Source organism: Equus quagga, unplaced genomic scaffold (assembly GCF_021613505.1).
Source record: "Equus quagga isolate Etosha38 unplaced genomic scaffold, UCLA_HA_Equagga_1.0 HiC_scaffold_447_RagTag, whole genome shotgun sequence".
Taxonomy (NCBI): domain Eukaryota; kingdom Metazoa; phylum Chordata; class Mammalia; order Perissodactyla; family Equidae; genus Equus; species Equus quagga.
In genome coordinates, this window is record NW_025793810.1 from 153,922 (window position 1) to 178,300 (window position 24,379).

At 47.0% G+C, this 24,379-nt stretch overlaps 1 protein-coding gene across 3 annotated transcripts in view; it reads right to left on the reverse strand.

Moving 5' to 3' along the window:
• The window catches only part of AOX1 (aldehyde oxidase 1), a 61,395-nt gene extending 45,888 nt beyond the window's left edge, over positions 1-15,507 (reverse strand). For 2 of the 3 annotated variants that reach the window (XM_046649270.1, XM_046649268.1), the window contains exons 1-6: positions 15,332-15,507; positions 13,332-13,389; positions 8,803-8,899; positions 6,105-6,213; positions 3,741-3,867; positions 759-820 (exon numbers count right to left, since the gene is read on the reverse strand). In XM_046649270.1, the coding sequence (XP_046505226.1) occupies positions 759-820; positions 3,741-3,867; positions 6,105-6,213; positions 8,803-8,899; positions 13,332-13,389; positions 15,332-15,385 (507 nt within the window). In that variant the 5' untranslated portion in view covers positions 15,386-15,507. Of the gene's footprint in view, positions 1-758; positions 821-3,740; positions 3,868-6,104; positions 6,214-8,802; positions 8,900-13,331; positions 13,390-14,327; positions 14,495-15,331 lie in introns of those variants that run through there. The other variant, XM_046649269.1, reaches the window with a different exon arrangement.
• Positions 15,508-24,379: the final 8,872 nt, after the last annotated feature.

Below are 24,379 nucleotides of genomic sequence, written 5' to 3' on the forward strand. Positions count from 1 at the left end.
GGATACTGCACTAGTCCATGCCTTCATCCCCAACATGTCTCTCCAGGCTTCTCCTTCTCACAGGCAGGGGCCAAGAATTTCCCTTTTGAAATACTGTTCTCGTGTTACTCCTATCTTGAGAACAGACAATGACCATAGATTGGTTATCAGCTTTAAGTCTAAATGCCTTAGCCCAAAATAATATCTTTTTACTCTGTCATGCTTCAGCCACATCAGTTTCTTAGCTGAACCTTGAACACCTTTCTTTTCCCTACTTCCACGCATTTTCTTAAGTGGAATTTTCTACTGGCCTCTCCTCACCCATCCATTTCTATCACTTCCTTTAAGACCTTGCTCACAATTCCTGTTCTCAAATAAGTCTCCTCTGTGTCTTCCCTTCCTGCTTATTAACGCTCTTTAATTCATGTTCTTTCAAAACTCGTAGACCTGGTATAGAGGATATATTGAGCTTTTAATATCTTGCTTTTTAATTATGCTTTTACTGTTTCTTGGGCTAGATTTCATTTTCTTGGAGTTTGCATTTCTTGATGTCATGGATCATATACTTTACTTCTTAGGAAAGTGCCTAATTTAAGGCTATAAAAAAGTTAGTTGCTAAAGGTTTATTAAAAAATACCGACAGTGGCATTCAACAACTTTCAGTGGTTAGAAAGTCCAAAACGGGGTTACTTTAGAGCTGATAGAAATCAATAGATGATTTTATGCAAAGGCTTATTAATACATTAAATCAACTGAAAAAAGAATTTTATTTAACTTACCACACAGAAAGTTTTCCCACTTTCTACAATTGGTCGGTATCCAGTACAGCGGCACAAATTACCTAATTCAGAAGAGATCAACTTTTAAGGAATGATGTAGAAATACATTGCATATTTGTGCTTCATGTGTTCAGTGGAATGGCTAGCTATATTAATAATTAGATTCCTTTTGTTTCCCAAACCAGCAAAATGACTCTTGGGAACAGAGATGTTCTTCAAAAATAAATCCATGATTACATTTTCTCCCTGAAACATCACAAATATGGCCATAGTTTTTCCCAATCAACTCTTCCTGCCTTTTTCCCACTCCTGCCTTAACTCATGTCAACTGCAGCCCCCATAACATCTCGCATGGGCCCTCTGTTCCGCTTTTCTCATGTAGTCTCTTCTCCCTCAAACGTCCTCCTAGGGAAAGTGTGCCCATTTTTCAGGGCCTCAGCCCTGCTTCTCCATGGGGTCTGCTCTAACACCCAGCCAGAGCTGTGCCTCTCACCGTCTGGATCCTTCTGCAGGCCCATCATCAGCTGGGGTAGGGGCATTTATAGACATGCCTTATCTCCCTCACTGGATCTTAAGTTCCTGGAGAAGGCCAGGATTGTCTTAGATGTTCTTGAACCCTCCAAGTACAGGAGAGTAGGCGTTCTAAAAGTACCTGGTATCATTTTAATCAATCAACATTTCCAAAGCATAGTGGCAAAGGTGTGGAAACCACTATCTTTTTAAAAAACATATCCAACTTTTCAGCCAGTATAAAGGATATTTATGAAGAAGTTTTTAATAGCATTGGAAAATTCTTATGTGACACTGTTAAAATTGTATATATAATAGTCACAAGGATTTAAAATAAGCAAACAAGAACAATGCCTAGAAAAGACTGAAAGAAAACAGAAGTGTCTAATTGTGGCTGCTTCCTGGTGGCAGAAATATGCATGAGTTTTTTCCTTATCTCTTAATATTTTTGTGCATTTTTCATCATAGGAATGCATTATTTCTATACTAAGAAATAAATGTAAAATCATTATGTCCAAATATAGCTAAAAAATTTCCGAAGCAGTGTAGACGTGCGCATTGGGCAGGTTTAAACACCTAGAAGTAAAGTGAAGTGTGGACACCAGATGCCGGTAAGTCACGTGCCAACGTGGGTACCAGGTATGCTCCCTTTTTTATTAGAATGAGAATAGCTTAGGAAGAAACGGCATGTACAAGAATGGATTCAGACTCCATAACCTAGCTTTCCTTTCGCTAAGAGGAAAGAATATAGAAGTGTGTGAATTAAGAACCTCTCTTTGGAGGAAAGGAGCTGAAATGTCCGGAACGTAAGTGCACGGGGTGAAACAGAAGTATTTACGAGGCAGCGGACACCTTCTCTCTGATAAACTGGAAGCAGACATTAAAGGCTAGAGGCGGCTGGTGTCACACGATTTTCTGTTTTGCTTCTGTTCTCGGCCGCGTGATCAGTGACAAGTCTAGAAGCCCCACTAAAGGCCCACCGACGGAAAGCTAACAGCACCTGTTACAGAGATTCCTCTGATTCTAAGGGAAGAAAAGATGCAAATTCAAAAACTGTATTTCCTTAGCCTTGAAGGGAAAGACAAGATGAATTGAAGTGGTGATTTATACCAGCTGGCCATGTTAGAAGGCATGTGCCATACCTAATCGCGTTTCTTTAAATTTTATTTTATATCATTGTTTTCTTAAAATATGAACATGAAAGTTATCAGTGTGGCTAGCATTTATAATTCTAGAAAGAGCTCAAGTAAATGGATCGTGAATCACAATACACTCTCCATCCGTCACTTCTAGAATCAGGCCATCTACTGCAGCAGTTTGGCCAAACTTGACAACCTGATCTCCTGGTGGTCATGATGTGAGCCACAGGCACAGCATCTGGGGAAATCCTCCATCTCTGTAGGACCGCCTGTGCGTATTCGAATGAACAAAAGAAAGTAATGCACACCACGAGATCTCTGCTTTTCAAAGCTCTAAATACCTTACTGGTGAGGATTCCGTCATTGAACAAAGATTACTGTTCAAATCCGCACAGGTTTGGTTAAAATTATAATTGAAACCACAGGCCAAAGTTGTGGTAGCACTTAACGAGAAACTGAAAAATTCTGAGTGAAGAAGTTGTTGAGACATAAGGGAAAATATTACAGAAGGTTTACACACCAGTTACCATAAAACTAAAGTTGAATTTTTACTTTGCTTTATTCTCCATCTTTTCATCATAAAACTGAATTTCTGTCTGTTTATTGAAAGAGGCAAACAACTTTCTTATAATATTCAGAGGTTTGCTTTCACAGCTTTCTTCTAAGAATTAGTGACCAGCTACATTGGAACTATGTATCTTTGTTACACAAAACTACGTTTATTAACACGCATTTTTGGGGGTAGAAAATGTGCTTGTTCGCTTAAATTTTATAGCTCTTTTGTCATAGGAGATTGAACCACTCACTAGCTTATTTGTGATAATTGCTATCTATGACCTCCTTGATCTTCTGATGAACCCAAACCACCACATAAAATGTAAAGTATCTCAAAGGTTATTCTCATGGTAAAATTAATTTGAGTAAGTAAAGTTGATAAATGATTCTAACAGATTGATTTAAAAACAAACAGCAAAATCTCATTCTTCCACACTACCTAAACTTCCACATTTGGAAAAGACTGTATGAAAAGTGTCGGAAACAGCCCCTCTGAAGGCCTTTGCAGAGGGATGACGGGCTCTGTTAAGAGAGCGGTTTGTCATGAAACCAGTGTTGCCCCAGTTCTTGCCGTCGCTGCAGCCAGAATGAAGGCAGCCCCTCCTGGAGAGGACTCGGGCCCAGGGAGGTGCTGAGAGGCCGACATGTCGGCCAGGTGCCTAGAACCCCGGCACTGGTGCCACCGCTTCTCTCCCCGGGCTGGGCTGCCCCCTCCTTCTCCGGTTGCTTGGGCGCTTTCCACGCCAGGCCCTACCTGCAGCTGGCCGGGAAGGCTCACCTCCAAGAGCTTCGGTGATCTGCTCAGGGGTCGGCTCCGGGTGGGTCCTCAGCAGCGTGTAGATGGACATCACCATCCCTGGGCTGCAGAAGCCACACTGCGTGCCATGACACTTCGCAAGTCTTTCCTGGGAGGAAACGGCCCATTATGCTTTAAACCTCTTGTTTCCCAACCTGGGCCACCAGAAAGGAGTGAAGCTCATATAGTTAGTTTTCTAGAAATAGCTGGAGGGTAAAAGATGTCGCTCTGGAAGAAACATATTTCTATTTCTTGAAATCACTTTTTTTGGCCTTCAAGAGACGCCTAATGGCAGGTATTAATTAAGTCACTTTACTCTCCAGACTGTTTGTCTCTGACGGAGGAAGTGTTGTTTAGGAAACACGTGAAAGGCTTTGGAGTGCCACTCGTCTGAGTTTTGGTCCTCGCTATAACTCATTAGTTGTGTGACCTTGCCTTCTCTTCATCTATAAAATGAGGATACTAATAGTATCTACTTTACAGGATGGTGGGAGAATAAATGAATGATCCTATGCAAATCATTTAGCAGTCTCTGACAAGCAATTTTTATCCTTTTCTCCATCCGTATTATAGAATTTTTGATGGATTAAATGACAAAAACCTATAGAAATGCTTTGAAAATTGTAAAGTGTTTTTAGTAGTGTTCTATCAAATAAATAGTAATAAATAGTAGTGCTGTTCATCAATTTACTTTATGCACATTCAACTTTATGCACTTAAACACAACAACGAAACAATAAAGAAGAGACTGAGAAATGTCAATTTACTTTGTCCACTCTCTGTGAAGACCCCATGCATGAAGCTACAGATGGAACATGACTCTCTGGGCCCCTAGTGTCACATGTGTCTCTCACAGGGTGCTCAACTGGCTGGCTTGAGTGTGATTCAAAGGATTTCAAATAAACATTTTTCAAACAGCGTGACCCCTAAGATGAAAGCCAAACACTTCATCTGCAGCTCCACTGAAAGGACAGACATGGCTGGGATGCCAGAAGGAAACGGGGCTGTGTTGCCTTTATTATCAGACGGCAAGTTGTTTCAGATGTGGCATATCAACCTGGCTGTAAATGTGCTGGTAAACATTTAACGAGTTTTGATCTTGGATCTCTGGGGAAACAAGCCCTGATTTGTAGCTTCTACCAATTTAGTAGCATAAAAACTTCCATCATGCCTGATATCAAGCTTCCAACGTGACGTCACTGAATGCAGATCTGGGGAGAGATGCGCAGTGGCATACGTTATACGGTATTTCCACCATGTACATGCAAAGGACGTAAATAACCTCAAGAGCGTAGGTAATAGTAAAATGTAGTAAAATAATTAGGAAGTGATGAGTGTTGATATTTACTAATTGTGTTTTTAACATTATTTTTTCAATTTTAAGTTTGTATAGTTTAATTATTAATAAAGGCTGTGTTTAAAGACTGGCTAGCAAGAGACCTGAAAATTTGACAGTTGGCTCTTGCAAGTCAGCATGAGCGTGCTCCAGGGCACCGCTGAACAAATCAGCATCAGTCCCATCAAGGTATGAGAGGAATCGGACAAGCCGCAGCGTTGTATGCTTCTATATTAGTAAGGTGACGAGCCAAGCGTGGGGTGAGATCTTACTAAGATCAAAAAGTCAGTAAGTTTTTGGCTGAAAGAAATGCAGCATCACCAAGTGCCATCACTGGCAACACACTGTCAGAGGAAACTCTTCGCCTCCATGTTCCAAACCCAATCTTCTAAGAGGAGGACTTTCAAGGGAAAACAAGGCTACTCATAATCTTCTTTCTACATATTGCTTTAAAACTTAACCTCTGCAGAAGTTCCTTTTCTAGTATATATAAAAACAACATTACCATTCCTTTATAAAGTTCTCTAAACTTCAGTAGCTGCAGTGTCATTTTAGCTGTCTTTTGTTTAGCCTGGTATAGGGTCACTCGTGAGACATTTGGGGAGCACTTGTACACGTAATTCGCCTCTCTCCCGGACTTCAGTAATTTTGAAATGTTGTGGGCAACTAGCATCTTCTATAAACTTCTGGTTTCCTATCTCATTGTCTTCTCTTGTCAAATTGGATTGTCCTTGTTTTAGTTCAGGGCAAGGATGGGGCTGAGAAGTTAAGACAGATTAAAATCAGTGAATACATATTGAAGTTCTTGGGTTTAAGATATATTAAAATCAGTGAAGGAATTTTGCTTTATATACCAATCTCTGAAAAGATCCCTAGCTATGAATCACTGAATCTCACAAGATAAGAATTTAAAAGCATAAAGGATTTCAAAGTTGGTGACCCACATGGAGTCCATTGGACCACGTGGGATGCCTATTCCACCATCTGGTTCCATCACATCGTCTTCTCACCTGCACGGGATGAATCCTGGTTTTGATACTTCCCACACCTTCCACCGTGGTGACAGCAGCCCCATACAGAGAGCAGATGGGCACGAGGCACGCTGTAACTGGATAATGGCTGTGGTGGAATTATTTAAAGAGAACACGTTGTCATCACAGGGAGGGGGTAACATAATTTGGGGAGTTATTTCAGCCTAGGAGAGTCATAAGACTGTATCTCCCCCAGAATACAGAGAACACTAGATATAACACCATACATTTCTGGATTTGTCCAAGGAAGGACTTACAAATGGATGATGAACAGTAGAGATAAATGGAAAAGGAGATTCATGAAGAGCTTTGTGTGAGACCTCCAAGAGACCCTCATCCCCCATTTTTTTCACATTCTAGGGAAAGGAAGACTTTTACTCACATACGATGATATATTGACTTACGTAAACCACCATGGGGCAATTGGCCCAGTGAGTCTCAACTCTTCAAAGCTTTTAAAAATACAGATTCTCTGCTTGCACACTAGCCCAACTAAATCAGAATCTCTGGGGTGAGATCAATTCATCAATTTTCAAAGCTCCTCAGCTGATTCCAATGTCTGGCCAAGTTTGGAAGCCACTGGTTTATGCCCCTGTCTTGGCCATCTCTCCCACGCTGGAGTCTGCATCAATGACAGGGCAGACGTGGTTAGTAGCAGATTCTCATCTCATCGGTTTGGAATGGCACCCAGACTTAATTAGTCCAAGTTGGCTTCTTTATTCCCACCCAAGCTAAGGCCTACTCTCTTTTCAGGCATGGGAAATGGTCCCTTTCCCATGGAATGTTTACTTTACTGTCCTACCAGGCTGAGGGTATGAATGCTGCTCTTCTCAAGACAAGATAGAGAGCTGCTCTTGGCTCCACCAGCCCTTTGTTCAAAGGTGTTCGGAAGCCACCCAGCAGACTAGCTAGGGACCCTGGAAGAGTGCTGGGTGTACAGAGCAAGGGTGGACCCCAGGTTCGTTGTGCAACAGATGTATTTTTGGTTGTCGTGGTCCTGCAATTCCCCCTGTTAAGAACTTCCTCTTAGTCTTGTCTCCCTCTGTCTTTTCTCTCAACTCCCCCAGCGCGCAGTGCCCTCCTCGCTCTCACACTTTGCCTCATGCAGGAAATAGAGGCAGGAGCTCCTTCCACTCCCCAGCCCTCCATGACTCACCTGGAACTGCAGTCAGTCTCGCCTCCATTCCAGGCGCAGAGGGCAAGGAATCCTTCCTCCTCCTCCACCCCTGTGCTCTGGATCCCATCTGTTCAGGGACTTATTCTTTCATCAATGTCCTCCTAACCTCTTCCTTTGTAGGGCCTCATTTCTTTAAATTCCCTTGAATTTATAAATGAATTCAAGTGTTTGCTGAGCTAAAAAAAAAAAAAAATCCCCAAACCAATGTCTCTCTCCAGCTACTGGCCCATCTTTCTTTCCCTTCTTAGTCAGGTTCGAGAGCTGTCCACCACTTCCTGGCCTTCCAGTCACTCCTGCACCTCGCCTTCCAGCCCCATCTCTCTGCTGACGTTGCTCTGGGGGCAATCTATCGGCGCTGGCCACTCCCTGGTGTTTCATGCTATTGACCACCCCTTCCTTCTTGCAACTTTCTCCTTTGGATGTTCCTCCCTCAACTCTGGCTGCTCCTCAGTCTCCTTGGTGGGGGTGTCTTTCTTTGCCCATTTCCCTGTTGTTCTGCAGTGTCCAGAACTTAGAAGCTCTCCTACAGTTACTTCCTGCCACCTTCCAGATGGCCAGGGCTGAAAAGCTGCCTGCACCACTAAGGGGCCCACATGACCTTGAACAAGTCATTTAACTCTTTTTGCCTCGACTTCTTCACTTCTAAAGTGAGTGATAGAGATGTCTAGCTCACAGTTGTTTGGGAAAGAAATGTGACAATGTCCGTAAGCCACTGCACAGTCTCTGCCACACAATAAGCATCAATAAATGTTAACTACTTTTACGATCATTGCCATTACTATTTATGTTCATAACTTCCAATCCATTATAGTTCTGGATGAGAGCTCTTCTTTGAGTAACGACTTGTCTATCTAGATGCCTGTGGACAGTCATTCTCGTGCCCCCTAATCACCCCACATGCCAAGGCTCCGAAGCTCAGCTTACCCACGTCCCTCCCCTGCATCTCCTCTTCCACCTTCCCTAATTTGTGACAGGCACCACTCGGTGACCTAGCACGAAAACTGGGGATCATGCCAGACAAGTCTTCCTTCACCACCACATTCAACCAGCGAGCAAATTTACATTTTAGGTCAAGGTGATGCTGGCTCAATCATGATGCATGATTTGGGATCTCATTCAGCCCTCCCAGGCAAACTCCTAGTGCAGGGCGAAGAGCTAAAATCTGCCAGGATGATATGTCACTTCTTTGCATTTAAGCCAATCTTGCCTGACGCCCCTTGCCCCCCGACTCTGAATCTCCCTCTCAAAAGCAAAGGAAGTGTTTGTACAGCAATAGTGAGCATGGCGCTGAGATGCTGGCACACAAGACAGATATCCTCTGATGGGAAGAAAGTCCATGGGAAAGACCTGGAGTTTAGGAGGCTGCAGGCAGAGCAGGTCTGGAGACAGTATGAGCGTGACAGACCCCTGGAGAGAGGAGTGCGTGTGACATGAAAAGAAAGAGGCTCCCCCTCCTTCTTAGATGTGCTCAGAGCAGGGCCGGGCCAGCACAAAGGATACTGGATCTTCTTGGTCTTGGGGTAGTATCTCGACACCATGACGGTGCAGGCACCACAGCCTCCTCCTCCGCAGCCATACTTCGTGCCTGGGAGATGGACTGGAAGGAAGGGAGTCAAGGAAAAGAGGGGCCCAGCCGCTTTGCTTTTTACACTCTCCTCCCTCGGACACTAATAACAAGTAACAGGTCTTCTTGAGTCTGTACCAAGGTTTCTTGCTTAGAGAGATTGCTCTGCTTTTTGCATATAAATGAGCTCCTCCTTGAAAGGTGAGAAGAAATTTTTACAGACCCACACTGGCTTATCTGAAACCCTCGGGCCAGAGACATTTCTGAATGCAAAATTTCCCATACTGTAGAAAGGAAACGAGATAGGGCTCCTAAGTGGGGCTAGGGCAGCACCTTGAAATCAACCCATCACTATTTCTGCAGTGAACCATATGGATATCCACGCTGAGCAGGACACACGAAGACTACAAGGAGCCTCGCGCCAGTTAGACGAAGGTTTTCATCCAAATGAGTTCTGAAAAAGCCTGTTGGATTCAGAGTTGTGGACAATGGATTCTAGACTCGAGTGACGTTACCTCTATGGAGGTGGTGGGAGGTGGTGTGTTTGCGAAACTTAAAAAAATCCCCCTGGGAGGCTTACCTTTTGCTGGTTCAGTAATGTAACACTTTTACTTGCTCATGGGATTAGAGAATATGAATTTAACAACCATAGCTCCTGAACCAGTAACATCAACAACCACTGTGTACCTTTCCCCTATAAGGTACTTGCATATTTTCACAGAGAAAAAAATAAATAATAAATGTAAGTCTCCTGCCTTAGATTCTCTAAGAATCTGGCATTTGCTTGGGACCTTTTCTGGGTGAGGTTTAAAAAGGATTTCATGGGTGGAGGTCATAATTGGCTTGGGCGGAGGGTAAGTCTAATTGCATCTTGGAAGCTGCTGCTCATGAGAGGTAAAACCAGCTCAAGACACCCCTGGAGTAAAGAGCTGAGCATTCTCTGCAGAGCTCCAGGGCTGCACACCCCCTCCTCTGCTCTGTTGTTCCTCCTCTGAGTCAGCCATGCCTGTTCACGCAAGTCAAGCTTTCCGCTTTCAGGCAGGGGGCTGAAAGTCCTGCCAGTAATACCTTAGGTAGAGAGCTCCACTGAACAGGGAAGAAAAGGCAAAGAGACCCTTTCTCTCTGCCTTTGGTGTCCTGACATTTCCAAGTGAAGGAATCTGGAGCTGTCTGGCTCAAAGATGGAGGTCCCTTTTCACTTTTCACTTTGTCACACCTTAAAGCAGCCCTGTCACGCACATAGCAACATTGCCTCAAAGTGAAAGGTGAGAAATTGATTCAGCCAGCTCTTTTGTCCTCTGGTCACCAGACAACTAGTCTGATGCCTCCTCCTTCTACTCCCAGCAGAAGTGCACGACTCAAACAGCAGCTTCCATATCCTGTCGACTCATCCTTCTTATTAAACATGTCATTAAGTAGTCTTGCCAGATAAAATACAGGACGGCCAGTTAAATCTGAATTTCACATAAGCAACGAATTGTATTTTAGTATAACTATATCCCACGCATTCAAGTTCAAATTTAACTGGGGGTTCAATATTTTTGTATGCTAAAGCTGGCGACCCTACCTAGGTCAAATACAAACAATAATACATCAGAAGTTTATTTTTTGGTCCTTTAAGAAGAAGAGCTATCTCAGTGTCCTCAAGACACACAGGCCTACAGCTTATCCAGAAGAAGTCACCCTGACACCAAACGCTGGTGGCCGACGTGTGCAGTTGACCCTGGAATGTCCACTGGGATCTAGTCATTCATCAGTGAGTTCCTGTGTCCTCCATGCCAGGCAGGGAACGTGACATCAGGGTCAGATCGGACCCTTTGCCTCAAGGATCTCACTCCTCTTTCATCTCTCGCGGAGTCCTCCTACTCCCACCAACCACTCTTCACCTCCATCAGGACAAACTTCTCTCAGTTTCAGCGCTTTCAAAAGCACTGTCTTCCCTTGCGTCTGGCCCCCTGTACTGCTGACTGCAACATCTTCACCCTAAGCCTTCCGTTTCCCCAGCAAACTCCCACTCAGCCCTCGCCAAGCCTGGCGTGAGTGTCCTGCCTGTGTGCCCCCAACACAGCACTCATCACACTGGCTGCTTGCCTCTTGGCTGTCAGTCTCCCTCACTAGACTCGGGGCAGAGGCTGTGTCTCCTAGCTTACATCGGAACACCTGGTGCTTGGCAAAATTCGTTAGCCGAATGAAGAACTGTTTCGAGAACTGTAAGAAGTCAGTGATGGCTATGTGGGAAAACAAGGACAAATGTTTGGGAGTCTCTAAGACATCCCATTTCCCCAGTTTTGTCTTAGAGCCAGGATCTCAGGGAGATTACGATTAAAATGATTAAAATTAAAATACTAAATCTCAAAGATTAAGATTAAATTTTTTTTTGAGGAAGATTAGCCCTCAGCTAACTGCTGCCAATCCTCCTCTTTTTGCTGAGGAAGACTGGCCCTGAGCTAACATCTGTGCCCATCTTCCTCTACTTTCTCTGTGGGACGCCTGCCACAGCATGGCTTGCAAGTGGTGTCATGTCCACACCCGGGATCTGAACCGGCAAACCCCGGACCGCCAAAGCAGAATGTGCACACTTAACCACTGCACCACCAGGCCAGTACCTAAGATTCAAATTAAGATTAAAAACCCTCCTTGACCCAAGTAGCTGGCGGCCAATCCCTCTTTGTGGTGCATTAGCTGGTTCTGAGGATCAGATTGGTGAAAACCGGGCCAGGAGGGGGTGTGTGCAGGAGAAGTGAGAGGGCAGCTGTGGGAGAGGCAGCGGGTGGTAGGGTGACTCAGTGGGAGGCTGTGACCTTGGCAAGGCAGGAGAGGAACAGAGGAGGGGAGGTGAGGACACCTCCAGACAACTTTTACTCCTTGTGCAACTGTGTCCCATTCTGGGAATGACACCTGAGCCAAGCCCATGCCAGCAGCAAACTGGGGTTTGGTGGGAGCCTGAAGTTTTCGTAACACTGGAGACACACCTTAAGGAAAAAATATAAAATTATGAATATATATTTGCAAACAGGGCTTGGGAGGGTGCCCCGGGAGTCCTGGGAAGAGTGAAGTCGGGGTGCTGGTGTGTGCATGTGGGCTGCTGACTCTGGCAGGAAATCTGCAGCCATCCACACACATTCATGAGTCACCCACTTGAGAAGCAAGTTACAAGTAAAGCCCCTCACTCCATCCCAGGATCCCTGTAGGCTCTGCGCTCAGAGGCTGGGGCCTGGAAGTCTCGGGAGAGTCTGATTTACTCAGAACGACTTATTTGTGATCCTGGGCACCAGGAAGGAATGGGCAGAGCGGGATGCCCAGGCGATGCGGACCTGGGGGCTGGGTGAGCCTGCCTAGGGCTGCTTCTGGCTGTGCTTACTTGGGAGGCCATGAATTTTCAGCTCGCTCCTGATGTAGATGAATTTCTTCATTTTAGGGTGTGCAGAGAAAGCACAGTGAACTGTGTAGGGGACGTAGAAGCGATGTGGGAGGGAAGCGATGGGCCGTGCTGACCGACCTCAGGATCCTGAGCTTGGGGAGGGGAACCCGTGGGACCAGTGAGGGAGGATCTGAAGCTGGGGGAGGGGAGACAGAGGGACCAGTGAGGGAGGGTTTGGCCTGTTTCTTTCTGCGTTGTGTGTTTTTACAGCAATGAGCCCAGGTCCTGGAACAGTGAGTAGATTAGGGACATGAAGGGACAACACTGGCTGCAGTTGTAACATGATGGCTAGGAGAGCAGACCACACAGGTTCAACAGAGAAAGACAGAATCTGGAGTGAGAGCGAGGCTCAGGTACACCGAACTCCCTAGATAAGCGTGGCAAGGAAGGAACGGGGACAAATGAAGTTGTGTGCTTAGGTGCGTACGCTGGGAGGCGAAAAGACAGAAGTGGGGAAGGAACTGAAGATCCTGGAGAAGGAGGGTCTCGTATACCACCAAGTCCCCAGGCCCAACCCAGTGAATTCTTTCTGACGATTTCCAGAAGGTCTTGGTGAGCCAGGGTGGAAAAGGTCCAGATAAGGGGTGGAGCGTGGGGGTGCCTCAGCTATACTTAGCAATTTGGAAATAAGTTTGTGAAACCTTGTTTTCTCCCATAAAGATTCGGAAAAGATATAGGTGACAAGTCACTCAACTGCCGTTGAACCACGCACCCTCAGCAACTGGCTGCACACTGTTACCTTCACGTTCCTGAACGTAAAGCATCATCAGGTCACCACGGGGCTCAAAAGTCATAAGGTTCTTTCTAAAGTCCGCACACTCGTGCTTCACCGGGTGATTCTTTTGGTTTCGCTCAGGCGAAAAATACAACAAATAAAGCAGGAGTCTACCGCTTTCAGATGCATTCTCTGAACTTTAACCAGACTCCACAAATCCAACACAAGCCAGTTTACCCAGAGCGCACGCAGGGTGGCTGTCTTCACAGGTCTGGGCGGCTCGCTGCTTACCCGCAAGCCACACGCGGGGCAGGAACGTGTTAGGATACGGACTTGCCTCAGGTAGAACAGTAGGTTCACTTCCGGGTCGGCGTTCTTCTCCATGACCTGCATTGTGAAACGGGAGGAGGCTTTTAGGAAGCTCACACCGACATGTGATGGAAATCCCATCCAGCGTTTTGGGGCATGTTTTCCACAGGTGGTGGCTTCACAGGGGGAAGAAAAAGAAACCTTTCCAAACCTGGGCACAGGAATTTCGAAGAGATTGTGAAGCATCCTTTCACGTCTCTAAACTTTCTAACATACACGATAATTATACAGTCTGGGTTGTTTTTCCTTAGGGCTACCTGGAGAGGACCCAGATGGGGAAACAGATACACAGATTCGCAAACCGACCCAAGATAACTCGCGGCCACAGAAAGTCCTAAGGACGCGTAGCCAGAGATTCCCTCAGGGAGTCGTCAGGGAGCGCGGGAGACGGGAGCCTCTCCTGCCCCGCCCCGCCGCCCGGGGAAACGGAGGCCCGGCGTCTGCAGGAAGGGCAGCCCGGAGCCCGACCCTCCGTCCGCCCCTCGCCTCGCGCTCCCGGCGTCGCGGCCGAGAGAGCGGAGCCGCCCGAGGGCAGGAAGCTCCACCCGCCCGCCGGCGGCTCCTCCGCTGGGGGCGGTCCCGCGGGATCAGAGACCCGGGGACCACCTCACCCGGAAGGGCAGCGACCCCGAACGCGGGGAAGAGGAGACATTCTTCCGCTGGAGGCGATTTTATTTTTATCACCCCCGAAAGACCCACAAACCACCTCCCTTTTCATCGCTGCCTCCGATTTCTGAGTCTCCTCCGAGCGCTCGGAAGGTCCTCTCGGCCAAGCCCAGCGCACCGCCCCCCACGCAGACCCTCGGGGAGCAGAGGCCCGAGGTGGGGGCGCCGCGGCGGGAAAGCGTTACGGGGAGGTTTGCTCGGACGCCCTGACTGTGTGGCTGTGGACATTATTTCCAGAGACGGAACAAGACGCGGGGTAGGGGGTGACGGCGTGTGCCGGGACCATGTACCTTCCTCCCGCCGCCCCTGTACCGGGGGGACACAGCCTGATGACACGCCTCGGTGCCATAAAGACGTCAATATACCCGATACAACAGTCCAGGTAATGGTAACCTCCCCCAGCCACGTGAGCGCCGATCGGCGCCGCGTCTGTCTACCGGCCGTCTGCCTCGGTCGCGACACCGCCGCCGCATCTGAATGCAAGCCCTCTCCTTCAGTCACGACATTGCCGCAAAGCAGCTGGCGGAGGTGCTGCGGCCTCCAGGCTCATTGGTCCCCGGAGGGGATTTATTAAAGCAAAACGGAATCGCTCTTTGCTGTTATCATCCTCGATGTGTGCTAGGCTGTCTGTCAACATAGCATCGCTGGATTCAGTAGAGCTAATGTCCAAATAAAGGGGGATGACATGGCTTTTCATGCCTGTGTCTGCGTTCACTCCCACTGTAACATGGCAAATGCAAATGAGACTTCCTTACGGATTCCAAAAGAAAAGAGCGAGCAAAGGGCCTCACGATTTAAGAATTTTGCACCTACCTTGACCGAAACAACCCATGCCCAAGTTCATATCACTATAAATGACTTGAAAAAGATGGAAGAGAGAAGTTAAAGAAATAAGAGGGGCCGGCTCCGTGGCCAAGTGGTTGGGTTCGGGCGCTCAGCAGCCCAGGGTTCGGATCCCGGGCGCGGACATGGCGCCGCTCGACGGGCCACGTTGAGGCGCAGCGTCCCGCAGCCCACAACTAGAGGGACCTGCAGCTACGATATACAGCTATGGGGGGTGGGGGGAAGGTTTGGGGAGATAAAGCAGAAAGAAAAGAAAAAGATGGGCAACAGTTGTTAGCCCAGGTGCCAATCTTTTAAAAAAACAAAAAAGGAAGATTGGCAACAATCGTTAGCTCAGGTGCCAATCTTTAACAAAAAAAAAAGAAATAAGAAATGGCGTCGAGGTGAAAAATGTTATGTAGACTTTTATCCCTGGTATGCAAAATTCATATTAATCACATCATAAACTTACCTTTCTTCCATTCACAAAAAAAATCAGCTCGTCAGAATTGGGAAGGGACGGCATCGTGCCAGGAAACAATGGCTCCAGCAGAAGAGGGATTTTCCGCTACAGAGCAGGTAGGTTAGAGCAAAGCCCTGGCTGCGTGTCCGCCCTGAGGACGCGGGAGCAGCAGCAGCTGGCGCTGGCACCTCATGCTTTATAGCCACCCGGCTAGGCAGGAGCGCCCCCCCTCCACCCCCGGGCCCTCCACCGCCCCGCCTGCCAGCACGGCCTCCCTGCCATGAGTCACCCAAGTCAGCCTCTGGCCCAGCCCCTTTGGAGGCCAAGACTGATTTCCACGGGGAATGTGTTTGAAGCCAGGGACTAATAAATCAAAACTGAGTTTTCAACAGGCTGTAATTGCTTTTAATCTAATCAAACTGTCAATCAATACAATGCCAATAAAACTCATGAGATTTTAATTCTTTCTCAGGTTTCTCTGGCTTTAACAGGTGAAAGGAGATTCCACCACGTGTGTAACTAAAGACTTCATAAAAACGTGTTTAAAACTCGATGATAACAACCTGCAACTGTGTTCTCGTTCCTTAGTCTTTCTTCATACTCACTTGTTTCTTCAAATTGAAAGGTTTAAGACACAAACATGAACACGGGCTTGCCGAGTGCCTGAGACTGTCCCCAGGACGCCTCTAATCTTACAATAGCTTGGTAAAGTGTTATCACCATCTTCATTTACAGGTGAAGAAACTGAGGCACAGAGACATTAAGCCACTTGCCCAGTGTCACACAGAGTCAACCTCCTTCCTGTTGTCCAGATGGAAACCTGGTTAGAAATGAGCCAGAGGAGTAGCGAGCGGCCAGACCACCAGGGAGGACTCCGAGGCTCAGTAAGGGTTTGCTGAGCCTTCTAAACATGATGGGAAGTGGCTTCTAAGCCACTGGAGGGTTTGAGGGGTGAGTGACAGGATCTAAGTTTTAAAGAGATTGCCTTGGCTGCTTCGCAGAGGATGGAGGGTAGGGGCAAGTGGGGAGAAGAGAGACAATTAGAAGTTCTGACAGTGGCAGACAGTCAAGGGGTGATGAGGCATGGAGGAGGGTGGCGGTGGGGGAGTGGCAAGAAGGGGTCAGGTCTGCTGAAACATGGGACGTGAGGCGTGTGGGGGGAGGCAAGGATGTCTCCACCTCTCTGAGCTGGGCAGTGAATGGGGCTATCTGTTACCTCATCAGTTCTACCCACACACATTAAGGTGAGAAGCCTGCAAACACGCCAGTGGAGGTAGTGAGTGGGTTGTTGGATATCCAACGCCGACTTCTTTGCTTTCTGTCTGAGGAGAGGGAAGGCTCCCGGCTTGGAGCAGAATTTCATCTCAGACACTCTAATCCAGTCCTCCGTAAGCCCCAAGTTCTGACCCACCAACTGGGCAGTACAGCTCCACACTCCCCTGCCTGGCTGTCCCCACGGCTGCCATCCTCGTCTCCTTGGCGTGCTCCCTGCCCAAACAGGGGTTTGAAGAATGAATAGTAGTTTACCAGAAGAATGAGAAAGGACACTTTTAGCAGAGGGAACCACTTGCATAAAGTCAGGAAAGTTTGAAATTGCATATTACATTTCAGAGAGTTACAAGCAGTTTATTTTATTCTTGCATATGAATTGCACGGGAATGAGTGGCAAAAGTATGAGTATCAAATAAGATCATTCATTCAAAAATATTTGTGTGCCTGACAAGATCCCTGTTCTCATGGAGCTTAGATGTGTACGTCTGTGTGTGTATGTGTGTGTGTGGTGTGTATGTGTGTTTGAGTTCTGTGGGAACTGTAAAGTATGAGACAAAATACCGTGTATTTCTAAAGTGGTGGGATAATAAGCAGCTAGAGAAAGAAGGGGACTTCAGGAAACAGGCAGCAATGGGATAAGCAGGGTAAGGTGACACCAAGTGACTTCAGAGACTCCTTTAGTTTTGGGGAGTCAGTGCTGGAGGGCATTTGAGCTGAGTCCCGAAGGCAAACCAACTGAGAGACAGCCTGGGAAAAGAGCCCCAAGGCGCCCCAGGGAAGAAATGAGCTCGGCACGTTGGGAAGCAGGAAGAAGGCCAGTGTGGCTGAGTGTGGAGAGCAGGGGGGAGATGGTAGGAGAGAAGGTCAGAAAGACGGCAGGGCCAGCGCAAGGGGTGTGCCGGTTTCTAGGTGGGCAGAGGCGCCATGGGAGAGCTGCGAGTCAGGATGTGACATGGTGTGATTTATGTTAGATCATTCCACTGTACAGAGAATGAGTTATTGCTGGGAAGAGGGCCTCACAGAGACCAGACCTGAGGCCATTTCTCTGTGCCCTGCTAGAGGTTGATGGGCGCGTAGACAAGGGTGTAGGGTGGTGGCATCAGAGATGGAGAGAAGGGGACAGTCTTGGTTTGAACTGTGGCAGTAGAGTTAACTGATCAGTTGATAGTTTAGCTGGGGCAGGAGACAAGGAAAGAGAAGGCTCAGAGAAGAGTCCCCGTTTTGGGCTTGAACAAGTGTGTGAGAGGTGGGGCCATCTGCTGAGCTGGGAGGCTGGGGATGCGGCAGTGGGGGTGGGGCCGGAGAACCAAGAGTCCTCTCTGAGGGCTGCTCAGTTTCAGCTGCCTGGTGGACTTCCAAGTGCACGTCAGTTGGATATGGGAATCTGGAGGGCAGACGAGGACTCCAGGCTGGAGACGCCGATTTCAGAGTCATCAGCTCATAGATGATAGAAGCGAAATCTCAGTGGGAACTGTAACGTAAGAGAAAAATGTCACCCTTCTGTTGTGGCAGGATACTACGTTGCAGTATTAGCTGATGTGCCTCCTTCTTGCCATTCCTTCCACCATTTTCTTTTTTGAAGATTGGTGCCTGAGCTAACGTATGTTGCCAATCTTCTTCTTTTTTTCTTCCTCTCCCCAAAGCCCCCAGTACATAGTTGTGTATTCTAGTTGTGAGTGCCTGTGGTTGTGGCATGTGGGACACCGCCTCAGTATGGCCTGATGAACAGTGCCGTGTCCGCACCCAGGATCCAAACCCACGAAACCCTGGGCCGCCGAAGCAGAGAGCGTGAACTTAACCACTGGCCAGGGGACTGGCCCCCAAGAGACTAGATCTTAATTGTTCTCACTACAAAAAAAGAAATGATAATGATATGAGGAGATAGAGATGTTAGCTACCTCTATGGGGGCGATCACATTGCAACATACAAACGTACCAAACCAGCTCCTTGTACACCTTAAACTTACACAATCTCATATGTCAATTACTTAATTAAAAAAGTGTTAGTGAGATGTCTTGCACAGAGTAAATTCTCGGTGAATGGTGTTTCTTCATCAATCCTAGGGCTAACAGACAACGCCTGCCACATGTTTTCGTTATGAAAGTTCTGTCTAGTGGGCTAACGACAACGCCTGCCGCATGTTTTCGTTATGAAAGTTCTGTCTAGTCTCAAGGTCTCTAAGTTCCATGGCCACATTTTTCATTATCAGGATATTTTACAGGTTCTTTTCCTACGTACTTATTCTTGACTCATAGTCACCAATTTTTTTCAGGTCTTCCATTTTAAAAAATAAGGGTATTTCTCTGAGGATTTTAAACATATTCACCTTAAAGTCATTTCAGTTCTCTCTGCTCATCCCGTGGTAACACATTTTCACATTTGTTGTATTTCATAGGATTAGTTTATGGTTATCGCTTATGTAAATTACATGTAAATGTTGGTATGGTATATGGATAGTGCAGATTAAAATGTTTTCTGAGTATGACAACTCCTCTTTACCATTTTTCTTGTAGATAAAAATCTTTTGGTATATACATTTTAAAAGTGGCACAACATTTTTCGGAATACCTGTCAAGAAGTGCCTACATTAACACATTAATCAGAAGAGGAGTTTGGGGAGCTTTGCGAGCTTGGAGAAAAGCAAAACCAGAGGCGAATACCGGCAGTGGGCAGGGAGCGCCTGCGGGGTCCGGTGTTTTCCGGCTCGGCTGCCTGTCAGAGGATGGGGGAGTCTGGCTTTCTCTGGATGCATCAAAGAGCCAGTCCATCTACCTCCCTTCTGATTCTGTGCTTATTAGGGAAACTTCCGGTTCTGATTTGGCTTCCTCTCTAGACCTGCCTATGGGGAGAGGAATGGGATGGTCCTGCAGGTTCTGGGTAGTCTGCTCCCTCTACGGTTGTTATGACCTTTGTTTTGCAACTAAAAAGAGTGAAAAAACAGGCAGGGCTTTCTAGTAATAATTTGGCTTGACGTCTAAGTTGACTTTCGGAGAGAAAACCAAATGGGTTGCACGCCAAGAGTAAAGTAGAACGAATTCAAGAAATACACAGGGGCCGGCCCAGTGGCGCAGCGATTAAGCGCACATGTTCCGCTTCAGTGGCCCTGGGTTTGCCGGTTCAGATCCCGGGTGCGGACATGGCACCTCGTGGCAAGCCATGCTGTGCTAGGCGTCCCACATATACAGTAAAGGAAGATGGGCATGGATGTTAGCTCAGGGCCAGTCTAACTCAGAAAGAAGACGGGGACTGGCAGCACTTAGCTCAGGGCTAATCTTCCTCAAAAAAAAAAAAAGAAATACAAGAATGTCGTGAGTTCCTTAGAGGTCTATGAAAAGCAAAGGTCAGTAAGCCATCTCCCACTGATGGCATCTTGAGACTCCTCCTAGAAGTCTTAAATTTTTTTAAGTTTAGAGAAATATGGCAAGAGAAAGTTGTGTCTAAAGAGGAGCAATAGAAATTACACTGTAGGAAAACGGATCTTTGAAACAAAGAGCAAAAATTCACTACCAGATTTGGTGAGTGGAGCCTCTTCAACCCCCTCTGTGGCCTTTCGACCTGTCCTCACCGTCTTATGCCACCCTCAGCAAAAAGTAGGAGAAGACTGCAGTTACAGTTCCAAGAAGGTATATCTCTCAGGAATTATAGTAACACAGTAACAGGTACAAAGTATTTTAGTTACTGGATTTGATACGTGGGTGAGACTTAGAGAATTAAACTAGCTTGAAACCTGTGCTAACTATGAGAGAGTTTATGCTTGTTTACTATACAGATGAGTTCTTGGTTCCTGGAAAGGGGCAGCACAGTGAAATGAAAGTGATGGACTCTACAGAAGAGTCCACTTCCTCACCCGGAGTCCTGGCCTCACTTCTTATCAGATGTGTGACCTCAGGCAAATGAACTTAATGGCTCTGAGACTCAGTTTTCTTGCTTCTATAATGGGAAAATCACAGTGCCTCCTCATAGGTTGCCGAGATTAAATTACTTTATACTGGAAAGTACTTAGAATGATGCCTAGCACATTGAAAGGATTCGATAAATGTTGGTCATTATTATTATTTCATATTTTGCTAAAAGATTATTCACTCCCATAGACTACTGAAAGAAGAGTTACGCAGTATAATGGGGGCATGCACTTTGAGACTGAGCACACACAAGAAAAGTTAACTAGAAGCAATGTGCCGATCATTGAGTTCTGCTGCCTCCCTTGACCACACCACCTCTGTTTTCAAGGTAGTCAGGAGGGTGGTGAGATGGAAAAGCAAGGACACTTGATCAGATAGGCTTACGTCTGGCCCTTGATTCTTGCCGATTACATGACCTTGGGCACCCACCTACCCTGTTTGAGTCTCAGTTTGCTCATTTATAAAGAGAGATGAGTTTCCTCTTCTTGCAGGGTTTAGGGAAGATAAAATAATAAACAAATAGCATCTGAGCCAGGGCTGACCCCGCCACCCCTGGACACTGACTCCACGGCAGACACCAGGAGTCGATCTCAGCCCCCTTTCCAGCTGGCTCTTTCGGATCTGGCTCCAAAATGCTCTCAAGACGGTCCTTCAGGCGGTCCCTAGCCCAACCAATCAGAAATAAGTCCATTTGTGATCCTGGAGCCCCACGATTTAGCAATCCTACTGTGCAGTTTAAAGTAGGTTTAACTGTCGAGCACATATAAGGAACAGTTTAGCAGAAAATGTTTTGTTACTTTGACAAGAGCAGTTGCAGTACAGTGGCGCCAGGAGACAGCCATTTTGAAGCGGACTGAGAGGCAGCCAAATCAAACTCGTCTTACAAAGGTTGGTGGGAAAGGAAGGGGAGGGATGAAGCCACAGCTCAGCACAAGGGAGGGGGCTGGCGTGAGAGAAGGTTGTTGTTTGTTCTGGTTGTTTTTTAATAGATCAGGGCAAGTTGAACATATTTGTAAGAAGTTAAGCCGAAGAGGAAGTGAACCAGAGGAAGGATACAGAGAAAGGAGATAACTGATGGAACAGGCTCTCAGAGGAAGCAGGAGGGGACGGGGAAGACAGCGACAGAGTCAACCTTGGAAGCGAGAGGGAAACCGCAATGAGGCAGGAGGTAAGGAAGGAAAAAGAGGTGGCAGTACAGACTATCTGAGAATTGAGGGAAGCAAAGAGTGGAAGAATGGAAGACTGGGCTGGGATTTTCGTCTGTTTGCTCACTGCTGTTTCTCCAGCTCCTAGAACAAGAGTGGAACACGCAAGCACTCAGTAAACATGAAATGAGTGAATAAAGCACGGAAACAGGTATTTTGAGTCAGTGAAGGAAGGCTGTCAAGATCTAGATTTGAATGCTGTCTCAGGAACTTCCTTTTGGGTGGAAGTAATTGCGATTGGAGCCTTGGTTTCCTTGAGTTTGGCATTTCCTTCAGTAAAATGAAGAAAGTCAATGGTGAGGAAAAAGGAGGATGAATTGAATTACAAAAGCTCGTGATGAGCAGTCTTACTCTCTGCTCCTGAATCCTCCTGACTTCTCTAGCTGGGACTCTTCTACCCTCAACCATCTCTCACCTCACCCCAGCTTTGGAACCATCCTGTTTCCCAGTGGGGGAATAGAAGAAGACACGTTATTTGCTTCAGGCTGAGTCAGTTTCAAGGCTGGTTCTGCACCGACCTTCTAGCTCCTATAACTCATCAAATTCAGTATGTAGCTGAGAAGGTGTTGGAAATTGCAGCATGCTATATAGTTGTGAACCCTTATGATTTTCTTCACAGAGCTGGTTTGAGGCTTTTGTCAGCTCTCTGTCCATGTTTCTGCAGCTGCAGTCTAAAGTGAGGCAGGTCATTACCTCCCCGGGTCTTGACAGTTCTAGTCACAAGGCTCTTACCCTAACGCTTGAGCCTGAGTCTCACCTTGGTGGGTCCCAGGTCCAGCCACAGAGCCTCTGTCGTGTCTGAGTCTGTCTCTCCTCCACGGTGCATCTCTCAGCATCCACCCTGACCTTTCAGGCTCTGGGTCCTTTGTCTCTGTTGTTGCTGGCCTGGCCTCCTTCTGTTGGCTGCTGTTTGTTGTGGCGTTCAGCACCTGTGCCCCAGGATACCTGCCCAGGTTTACCTATTGCTGTGAGGAAATTTCACCTTCCGTAGTAAAAAACAAAAACAAAAACAAAACAAATCTCAGAACTCCAGGGCTGGCACTGGATGGGCCATTGGCCTTGGCTTTCTCCTGAGACTCTCCTTCCCTTTGGGGTCTGTGGCGGATGCTGCCGTCACTACATTGGCCTAAGGAGGAACTGCTTCCCACTTTTTTTTTCTTACACTGGACAGAGGACTCTTGGTTGGTTCCCCATGGCCCAACTGAACAAAGTTAGAATGTTCATATGAGACTTGAATAAATGATAGGCGGTAACAAAAGGAGAACAGAAGGAGATGCTTTCGTCGATCCTGTTTAGGACTCAGCTTACTTCTGCTCGGTTGTTGGAGCCATATACGGTTGCCTTTCTTCCTGGCTCCAGGGATCTTCCTGGTGCCTGCACGGACAAACTCTCTTGTCTGATGTGGTACCTTGTTCAACTCCCTGTGCTATTGGTATGGGGCTGCTTTGGTTTTCTCTGGCCAGACTCACACTTCTACAACCTAACTCTCATTTGACAAGAGAAGAGGGCTACTGGAGGCAAGATTTCTGGAGGGCAAGAAATATTAGGAAGTACCAAATGTTGCAGCCTGGTGAATAGTGGGACTGAAAGGCAGAAGGGCTAGCTCCACGCTGGACGGCGCTGAGAGCTTTGCAGACCTCCTCTATCCTGAGCTGCCCACTTTGTGCACAGGACCGTCAACAACACGCCGCAAACCTGTGGCTGGTTTATGTGCAATGAGGCATCATATATAGGGGACGGTGAGACTCATCTCAACATTGTCCCCCTTCCCATCATGAGACAGCGTTTCTCTCCCGATGAAAACTTTCCGTGAAAATGAAATAAAATAAATAATAAACAACAAGATTAAAAATATAAACAGCTAAGCACAACTTTTCAAAGCTTCTTTGCTATTCTAAATGGGAATAGCTTTAGGACAGCGCTAGCTATCCCTCACCCAAAGCATCCAGGGGTGGAGAGACTAACGCTTTGAGGAAAAGCTTTGTTAACCTGCGAAAGAGGAATATTTTCAAAGGACAAATATACAACTGGATAAAAGAAGCAGAACATGGGAAAATAACCATTTTCTGGTTGTCCTACTTTTCCTGATTTCGGGGAAATTATTTTGCGGAGTGAACAACACGCGTACTGTCCAAGTGGGTTCTGATTCGTGCTCAGGACTGTGATTGGCTGGTCTGACTTCCCGGAGGAGACAAAGTCACGGTTTCGGTGGGTTGTGTCTGAGGAGCACGTGGGAAGGTGCTGAGGGTGAAGATGTGCGGTGGGAGTTTACATGCGGGTCCCCAAGCACAATCTGACAGAGGGTCTGCGTCTTTCTGTCCCCATAGTGGGGCCGAGAGTGGAGCTACAGCTCTGGGCTGTGCTTGGAACACGCATGTATATTTAAGTTCCAAGGAACAAAGTGATGACTTTGTTGGTAAAAGAGGCCGTTTTGGTGGGTCTCTTACGTTGCTGCTGGCTCCTGCCATGCATCATTGCTCCCTGAGGGCTCGCCACGAAACTTCAGAGTCACTTTCAAACAGCACTAATTAGGCACTCATGTGGCTTTGGGGAACCTCTGCTCCCTCGACTTTTCATCTGCGTCATGTTCTAACATGAAAACTTTCTTCCGTGAAGGATAGGGAGAGCCACGGCCGGGGAATCCCTCTCCAGCTCTCCTCACGCCAGTTGGAAATGT